Source organism: Lagopus muta, chromosome 4 (assembly GCF_023343835.1).
Source record: "Lagopus muta isolate bLagMut1 chromosome 4, bLagMut1 primary, whole genome shotgun sequence".
Lineage (NCBI taxonomy): Eukaryota > Metazoa > Chordata > Aves > Galliformes > Phasianidae > Lagopus > Lagopus muta.
In genome coordinates, this window is record NC_064436.1 from 18,699,056 (window position 1) to 18,708,770 (window position 9,715).

The window sequence follows — 9,715 nt, forward strand, 5'->3', positions numbered from 1 at the left end:
CGTCGGATGCTTTTGTTTGGAATTTTTCTTTAATTTTTTGGTTATCGACAAAATCTTTCCAACGCGTGTTCGCTCCCAACGGGGCGGAGAGGGGCACCGCTCCCGCAGCGCTCCCGGCTCCGCACGAGCGTACCCGCACGGCGGCCGTCTCGGCAAACTTTCCCGGGGCCCGGCCCGGCCCGGCCCCCTTCCTGCTCCCCCCCCCACCCCCCCGCTGCCCCCATCCCACCGCCCCCCGGTGTCACTCACGGCGGTGGCGCCTTTCATCTCCGCCGCCCCCGCCCCTCCCCGACGGCTGGGGCGGGGGGGTTCGGTTCGTCCCGCGCAGCCCCGCGGCCTCCCTACTCCGTTCCCCCCGCGGCGGGCGCCGAGCGCGGAGGCAGCAACTTGGCGAGGACTTCGCGGGGTTTTTTTAATTTATTTATTTATTTTTTTTCCCCTTCTTCTCTCCTCCTCCTCCTCTCTCGCCTCCTCCCTCGCCTCCTCCCCCGCCGCTCCTCCCGCTCCCTTCCCGCGGCGGGCCGGCGGCCGCAGCAGACGCCGCGCTGCCGCGAGGATGCCGCAGCTGCCGGGGGCCGGGGGCGGCGGGGGGGACCCGGAGCTCTGCGCCACCGACGAGATGATCCCCTTCAAGGACGAAGGGGACCCCCAGAAAGAGAAGATCTTCGCCGAGATCAGCCACCCCGAGGAGGAGGGCGACCTGGCCGACATCAAGTCCTCGCTGGTCAACGAGTCCGAGATCGCGCCCGGCGCCGAGGTGAGGGGCCGGGGGGCAACGAGGAACGGGGAGGGGCGGCCGAGCACCGCGGTGGTGGCCGGGCCCCGGCAAAGGCCCCCTCGGCCCGGCCGGGCTCGGCGCGGCGCGAGTCCCGTGGGGCGGGCGGCGGCCCCAGCGCTGCCCCGCACCCCCACGGGCCGTGGGCTCTTGGAGGGGTTCACATTGAACTGTCGGGAAGAAATCCACGACGCTAAAACAACTTCGGAGAGAGCCGCTTGTCGGTGTTCCTGCCTGTTTTCCCTTTTTTTTTTTTTTTTTTTTTGTTAATATTTTAATTATTTTTATATATATATATATTTTTCTCTCTCCTCCTCCCCCCCTCCCAAATATGCAGTAACGAGGGCAACCTTATTTTCCTTTTGCATTTTGGTACCCATTGGGCGTTTCGGCCGCCGGAGCTCGACGCGTTCCCGCACGCCGCCCCTCGGGCTGCGCTCTGCCCGGTGGAACCAGTGGTGCTGCTCCGCGCCGTCACTGTCCCGTCTTTTGAGGCGGACGGGCGCAGCGAACACCCGCACAGTGACTTCTCCTCTTTTCCTTCCTCCTCTCCGGTGCCGGATTCCCCGCGGCCAGGTTTCCAGGCAGACTCCAGCACAGGATTCCTATCATGACAAGGGCAGGGAGCACCCCGAGGAAGGTGAGAACCGCGTGTCCCGTGTGCTGCTCCCACCTTCGGGCTGCAGTCCGTGTCTGAATTCAGTGTCTGTTGGGGATGGGGGAGCGCTGGGGGAGGAGGTGGATGCGCTGAGCGTTTATCTCCAGTGACCAAATGGTTGTCGAAAAAAAGACTGATAGGGAGGCCACATGGATCCTCGCTGAAGAAATCACTGTTTTTAGGATGTTGGCTTTGACACAGCGCAGCCAGCTGTGTTGGGGAGCAGTGTGATTTCCCGCTAACGCACGGTGCCCCTTAAGCCCCTAAGCCTCCATCCGAGCAGCTCTCCTGCTCTCTGTAACACACCAGTGGTTTGTTGTGGCCAAAGAAATAACAAAGTTTGTGGAATATTGCTTAGAGAGCCGGGCATGTGTACAAAGAACGAGTGCTGTGAAGGACAAAGGCTGTGCTTAATGTGCAGTGGTTATGATCACGGGCTGAAGGAGGTCATCACCTCCACAAGAGTGGGACGCAGCTCAGCCCCAATGCCTGCCGGGACCCTGTGGTTCCTCACAGAACTGGGCACTGCACAGCCGAACAGCTGCAATATCTGTGCTTATGGCCGTGAGGGAAGATCAGCTCTGCGCAGCTCTTTCTCCTTTTGCATCCTCTGAAAAACTCACCTGCAGGCGGTCTTGCTGCCCAAACCTGTCCCTTTGCAGGACCCGGAGCCAAGCAATTTCCCCACAACATCACCTCCCCCCCTAGGCTCTCCCTCCCCGAGGCTGTTCAGCAGCCTTGGCCCTGGGTTTGCCCTGTGCCAGCCCTGCCTTGTGCTCCCGGTTAGGAGAGGAGGGGGTGATTGCCCCTTGTTCTCACCATCTTCTCCCTCCCCTCCTAGCAGTGATGGGGGGAAGCCATGCTGGCAATGCTTCCCAGCCCAGCATCCTGGAGGGATGTGCGACGTGGGGGAAAACTGCTGCTTGAGGAACACGATGTCAGTGCTGGTGTTTCTGCCTACTCTGGAGGGGACTGGCGAAATAAATGAATTGCTCTGAGGGTGTGTTGCATTGGCCCCTCACAAAGTGCAGTGACTCCTTTAAGAATTAACTCTTCTTCAAAAAAATGTGGTTACAAATTGCTGGGACTGCTTTCTGCCAGAAATAATTGCCATAAGCAAGGGAATGTTCTCAGGCAGAATGTTTCCGTGAACGCACAGTACCTGTTTAAGTGCTCTGAGGTGCACGCGTGGGGAATAACACCCTCATTGTCTCCTCTTCCGTAGGAAAGCATCCTGACGGCGGCTTGTACAGCAAGGGACCATCGTACTCTGGTTACTCGGGGTATATCATGATGCCAAATATGAACAACGACCCGTACATGCCTAACGGATCTCTGTCGCCACCCATCCCCAGAACAGTGAGTTCTCTCCCCGAAGACTTTTCGGGGTTCCTCCGTCGGTCCCACAGCGTGTGGCCGCAGCGTGCGTTCGGGCTGTGGCAGTGTCGGTCGCGGTCCCGGTGGAAGAGCCGAACCCCGTGACGAACCGCAGCGCTCGTAGCGGGGCCAGGGGAGTCCTGCTTTACACTGCGGGATAATGTGCGGTGGGGTGATGTAAATGCCGTCTTTGTAGTCGCGAGGACAGATGTGAATTTTCTGGCGTTAACTCTTTGTTTGTTGAGGAGTCTCGAGGGCTGCAGCAGGGCTGCTCAAGCTGCCTGTCAGCGAGATGAAAAGGCTCGCTCCGCTTTTTGCCGCCAGATACGGTATCGCCGGCTGCTGATTGACATTGATGCCCGCCATCGGTTGCTCCATGCAAAAAGGCTTTGTGCATCGGGGAGCAGCGCTCGGGATCGGCTCCCTCCCCACGGCACGCAGCATCACACTGGGGATTGGGGCAGCCGCTGCTAGCTCTGGGACGGTCCCTCTGCTCACGGTGCTGTAGGTGCCTTTGCGGATGGATCTTATCACACTTTCATTTTTGGATAGGAAATACCTTTAGGGATGGATCTTAGTGTCTTTATAGTTTTGGGTAGTAAATTCCACTGAGTATGTGTAGAGGGTGATGGGAAGACAATATTGTAACAATGATGGTTATATTGTCTACCTATCAATTGTGGAAGTTATATTAGAGTGGAGCAGGAAACAAAAAAATTACAATTTTTTTCCCATCCCTTCCCCAGCTCTTGGAAGGGCAGGGAGTGTGCCTTATCCTTGCCAGCCTGATGCAATAAGTCAACCTATCTAATGTCGAGTGGGCAATGGGGAAGGGCAGTATTCCCCCATGCCTCACTCCAGAGGCGGGCGCTGCATGCATGTGACTTCAGCCGAGACGTGATCACAAACCCCACCCATTGCACGTACCCAGAGCTGGAGTTGTAGTGTCATGGATGTGTCTTCAGTCTCCATCTTCTGTACACCTAGGAGCTAGTATGGAGCAACCTGTCAGAGAAGAGGCTGCCGCTTTTGTTTTCGTGTGATTTAGAACTGAAATGTCATTATTCTTCTTGTGGTGCTGCACCTCCTCTTAATTCTGGTCCAGAAAAAAAACATCAAGATGAACAGTTCACTGTGGGCCTCAGGTACCAGGGAGGACAGTACTCGAGAAGGCAGCCCGGGTGTCTGCAGCTTCAGGCACCAAAAGTTTTTCCAGATCCTCATGGTGCTGTGTGGCTGCAGGCACTGAAGCCCCACTCCTCTGCATGCTTCACTTCTGCTGATAAGTAGGGAGAGCTCCTTGAGGAGAAATAACCCACACAGAAGCATTTTACTGCTGCTGTAACATTTCTGAAGTCCTGTTAGAGGCATGCACCTTCTTTTTGTTTTTTTAAGCCGTGTCTCTCAGACATGTGCAGGAGCATGCTCCGCTGGGGATATGAAGATTTTGCATCTCAAGTGCATCGAATTGCTGTTTCTACCCCACTGTCAGTCTGGGTCCCATCTCGCTGGCCCTGGCACAGCTGCTTTGCATGCTGTCCCCATCCCACAGCCGGGGATTAGCATCCCTGTCACTCCGGCCCTTCCGAGGCATTGGATTCACTTAAGAAAATTGCATTCAGAATAACTTAATCTAGCAAGCCAACGGCTTCTATTTTGAGACTTGGATCTTGTGGATGTGTTTATTTAGCTTGGGTTTCCCACTTCAAAGGAATCTGTCCTCTCAGCAAGAAAGTGATTGAGCACTTAAATAAAAACGTATTCATTCAATCTTTGGGGCTGAACGAAAAGTACAGTAGGGAGCTAATGCGCGTGCCAGCTTTGCTGATCGGCCAGGGATCGTCCCCACAAAAGGGAAGAAACACGGTCAGAGCTGCTCCAGAGGAGTCTATCCCTGCTGTCTGCTATGGGGAGTTGGGTTCTGGGTATCTTGGTATGTCATCTTCAGAAGTACCCAACCACTCATGCAGAAGTGCACGATGATGGAGCTGGAGGGTGTCCTCACTGTTCATCTGTTTTCTCTGTGTGTCTGTGAGTGTAGGTGATGTTGGAGGAGGACCTTGGTCAGCAGGCACTGCAGGTGTAAAGTGACATGGCTGTAATGGGATCTTTGTCAGATGGGCAGTGGGACTGGAGCAGTGGGCACGCAGTGATCTCCAGCAGCTGATTTTGGTGCCTCTGGGATGGAGAGCAGCGCACTTCAGCAAGGTGTCCTGTGGAATGTGCTTCTGGTTCATGCTCCCTGTGGCATCACCTGCTTGGGAGCAGCCTTGAGACTCTATGTCCACTATTTTCTGCTTCTTTCTGTGTTTCAAAACTGCCTCTTTTTGTGACCGCATCTCTCCACAGTTTTAGCTTATCTTCGTGTTTTGATCTTTCTTTGAATCGTAGGATCATTAAAGTTGAAAAATACCACTAAGGTAATTCACTTCAACCATCAACCTGTCCTCACCATTCTCACTGAACCATGTCAGTCAGTGTGGAAAATTTTTATTTCAACATTCTTTTCCTCTCAAAGCTGAAATAGAACATCATACCGAACACTGTGAAGGACAGTGTCCAAATCTTGCGTAAATCCACCATTAAAAAAGTTGCAATTTGGAGCACAAAATTAGACGCATCAGTATTTTTCAAATGAATGCCATGCCTGGTGAGAATTTATTTCCCCTGCAGTTGTGCTAAAATGCAGATAAGCTGCATCTAATGGTGGAGGTGTGTTCAGGTGGTGCACTGCTACCCTCTTGCCAGGTACTAAATGCCTGCTAAAAGTCTGCCTACTAAAAGTCTGGCTGTGGGATGCCCTGTCCGACAGCACATCAGGTCGGGTGATGCTCGTGCTCAGCATAGATGGGAAGAGCAGTTTCCCTGCCCTGGGAAGGGAAGCTTTTGGTTTTGCTGTCCTGTGACATTGTAACACTGAGTTACATCAGTGCTGTTCCAGCTGCCTGGCTCTCTGCTGTGTGCTGCTGGCATTTAACCTGACAAGTGAGTTGGAATGGATCAAGTTGGGTTTGGAAAAATTGTTATCCAAATCCCTCTCTTTCCCACACACTTTATTCAGTATCTTCAATACCCATGGAATAGGAAGAAGAGGAGGCTGTAATGGATTTAACGAGAAAAAATGAAAGAAACACAAAAAAAGCTTAGCTCTTAAGTTTGTGGTTTTGTTGTGATTTCTTTTCCTCTTTCTGTTATTTTGAGAATATTTCTAAGGCATCGAGACCCTGCTTGAGATGTAAATCTCCATGAGGAAAACTCATAATAGCTGCAAAAAAATGCCAATTTGTTAGGCAGCTCCTCCGCCAGTCTGACAGTGTTCTTAGGCTGGCAGCAAACTACACTCCTTATCAGAGTGACCTGTGGCAGATGGCGTCATACTTTGGAGTAAGGAATATGAAGGCATTCTGGGAGAGCTGGTCAGCTTGATCTGGCTGTAGGTGCCCCTGTTCATTGCAGAGGAGTTGGCGTAGATGACATTTAAGGGTCCTTCCCAACTTAAACAATTCCATGATTCTATGAAATGCTGTGTGAATCAGAACCTTGTTAATGAAAGGATCTCCCAAAACAGCTTGTACAAAAAGTGTCTCCTCTTACTCCGAAGCCTGTAATTTTTTCTTTGTTTTGTTTTGTTTCTAGGGATGTGTGTAAGTGAGAATTTTGCAGACTAATTGGGTAGATTGAGAAGTATCATTGCATCAGGAAATCTGGCTTAGTCAAAGCTGGTTCGATGACTCTTGTGTTTGGGTTTTTGAGGGGAGTGGGGTTACACAGAGGTTTTGTGGAGCTTCTCCTCCAGGTCCAGCTGCATAGCTGCAGGTAAACACATCTTGTTTGTCAAATAGTTGTGTTCAATGTCCAAAATATCCCATTTTGCTTAAAGAACTTTTCATCCTGATGTCTTCTGGACAAAGTGTTTTCCAGGGCCAGACTTGCATTCTTGCTCCGGAGGCAACGATTTCTAGTCATGAAGCCCTTAACACACAGGTTCTGTGGGCTGGCTTTGAGCTGTCCCCTGTCACCTGTTCCTTGCCTCTGTGTCACTGTTGGGTGACTTCACACCGCAGGGCTGGGCTGCTTGAGGCTGGGATGTGAGCCTGGGGGTAGTGCAAGTTGCTAGGCTGTGGCTGGGCTGAGGGTGGAGCAAAAGTATGTGCCTGTGCAATTAAGCATGAAATAGGTAAGTTCTTTGGATAATTACCTGGCGCTGAGTTGAGCTTGAGGACATGACCCGTGGGAATGGCTGTGGGCTGGTAAGCTGTAGGCAGATGGAGGGGAGATGTCCACCTGGTCCCCCAGCATGAAATAGGGCCACAGGCTAGGAGGACTTGTCTGGAAACAGGGAGCCTGATGAGAAATGTTCAGGAGGTGATGGCAGAGGTGGGAGCAAAATACACAGCTCCTGAGCATCCTTTGGGAACCCATCTGGATGACAGCTCCTCTCTAAAGATATGTTTTTGTGGTGGTGCTTCTTTGTCTTGTCTTGCTCTCATGAAAACTAACCAGAAGTCTGAGAAAGTAAAAACTGGAATGTATGCGGAGTAGGGACTAAGAGAAGTTCTCAACACCTCTATCTGATTAAAAGCAATGCTGATAAGAAGGAAGTTCCTGGCAGTGCTGGCTTGGCTGTTTTGTACACTGTCTTGCCATAAAGGACCAGAGAATTCTGATGAAGTTTTTAAGAAAAAGCAGGGAGGAACTTAAAAAAAAAGAGTGTAAAAACCTTTTGTCAAAAAGCACATTTTGATCTTTTCCCTTTCTATTCCCGGCCACTCCAGCAGCACCAGTATCTTCCCCCTCTTCTGTGTCTCATATTTATTGCCACACAGGGATGCAGTCTGCTTGCTCCCAGCACCGTGATGTGGACTTTTACTTCTTTCTCAGTCCCTCTGTTAGAAATCCAGCACAAATGGGACCAGATAATGAGCACAGCGCACTCCCTCCCCTGGGAAGCTGCTGTCCATCCTGTGCTCCTCCAGCTTCTGAGCTCCTTCAGCATCCAGGAAAATAAGCAGCAATTATAGTGAAAAGTACTTTTTCATCCCAGTAATGGCTTGATACTGAGAGGCAGGGTTGCAGCATCGCATGGACCTGACTTCTGATGCTGTTTCAGAAACCTCTGCGATGCTATATGGATTGCCCGCTGGGGTTGGTGTTTGTGTGCCCATGCCTGGGACTCCTGATGGAATGGATGGACAGACAGACAGAGGAGCGGGATGTTCTAGCACCCTGGCAGCTGGCAGCCCTGGCACCTCATGCTCCTCCTCAGCGCTGCTTTGTGGGCATTTTCTTGTCCTCAGAGCAGGCATTGAAGCCACAGAGGAGCGATCTCTCAGGGTGTGCAGAAGGAGGAGTAATTCTCTGGGGATGGAGGAAGAGTAGAGGGGCAGAAAAAAAAACGAACACACGTTGGATTAACATAGGAAAGGCTTCTTTTTTAATGCTGTTCAAAATTGAGCTTTTGTGTTGTGGTAAAGAGATGGCTTGCTATGTTTGCCACCACTTTCAGCCTCAGTGTGGCTGTGTGTGTGCTGAGGAATGGCCAAAGTATCCTTGAGACAGTACCAACGATCCTGGTAGTGACAAGGATGTTGGCTTGGTGTCCACAGGGAAGGAGGGCAAGTCCCTTGCTGCCGTCTCTGAAACGGGGCTGTGGTGACTGAAAAAGGAGCTCTGGAACAGCAGAAGGCAAGTGATGCAGCTAAGAGGAAATTATTTTTATTGCTAATACACGAGTGCTCATAACGTCTAATTCTTTACAGCTTATAACGTTTAATTCTTTACAGCTCGTGCTTTATTTACACATTCTTCGCTTCTCAGCACTCTGCACGCCGTAGTGGCAGTGAGCGTATTTCAAAACTACTGTTCAGAATGAATAGAAGTGTTTGTTGAAGCAGCAGCAGTGCTCCAGACAGGAGCGGCTCAGCTGTGCGGCATCCCTGGCTCTGCCTCCCATCCTCCCTGTCCTCTCTCTTCCCACCGGTTCATTTTAAGGCTTCCCTGGAAATGTGTTCCCTGGACAGTGTGGGCGTGTGTTTAATCAAAGCTTGGGGCCGCCTTTCTAGCTATAGAGATTTTTGCCTTTGTGCTCACTTGTGAGGGCAGGGGAGGAGGGGATAGAGGGCAGGAGCATCCAGCACCCCCGAAAATAGCTCTGTGGTGATCTTTAAGGCAGCGTTACGGCTGTTGTGTGGCTGGAGCAGAGGAAATCTCAGAAGGAGCTATGAAGTGCTTTATACTTCCAGATCGCTGGTTATCTTCCCAGATAACTGATGGGGATTTAATGCTCGTTCGCCACGTGTTGTGCCTGGTTTAGGCTAAGCGAACTGCTGTCAGTTTACTACAAGGAGCTGCAGAGGGAAGCAGCACCCAGGGCATCTGTAGCATTTTGCCTTGCATCAGGTGCTAGAAGTCACTAAATGCACCGTGAGTCACAATATTTTTTCCCGATTTGACTCGCTTACCCAATCATATTTTTACTTCAGCCTTTAGGCTTGAAAAAACATGTGCATAATCAGTTCATTTTGTGTGGTCTAGGCTATAAAAATGCCCCCTCTGTTCTTTCCATATGAAAAACGTGTTTTTAATTTTGGGGAACTTATATAATTTTCTGTGCTTTCTTTTGTATTTCAGATTGAAAACAAATGCTGCCTTCCCCTAACTTTGCATGTTCCAATTACGGAGTTGTGAAAATAAGTCATCCCTCAGCTTTTGTTACTTTAAAACAGCTATCGGTGATGTCAGAGTCAATACTAAAAGCATTAAGAATGCTGGCAGAATGTAATGCAGCTGCAATCCAACATGATGTTGGAAATGGGGTTGAGAGCATAAAGGCTTTCCATATTCCCAGGGCGCACAACTGCTCGCGGCCTTGGCTTTGATCTCTTCAAAGGCTGCTGCCTCCTCCT

General features: G+C 51.1%; 1 protein-coding gene across 4 annotated transcripts in view; it reads left to right on the plus strand.

Moving 5' to 3' along the window:
• The first annotated feature begins 494 nt into the window (after nt 1-494).
• LEF1 (lymphoid enhancer binding factor 1) overlaps nt 495-9,715 on the plus strand; it is a 54,191-nt gene continuing 44,970 nt past the window's right edge. For all 4 annotated transcript variants that reach the window (XM_048942238.1, XM_048942240.1, XM_048942237.1 and 1 more), the window contains exons 1-3: nt 495-757; nt 1,352-1,415; nt 2,659-2,792. In XM_048942238.1, coding sequence (XP_048798195.1) covers nt 557-757; nt 1,352-1,415; nt 2,659-2,792 — 399 coding nt within the window. In that variant the 5' untranslated portion in view covers nt 495-556. The remainder of the gene's footprint in view (nt 758-1,351; nt 1,416-2,658; nt 2,793-9,715) is intronic.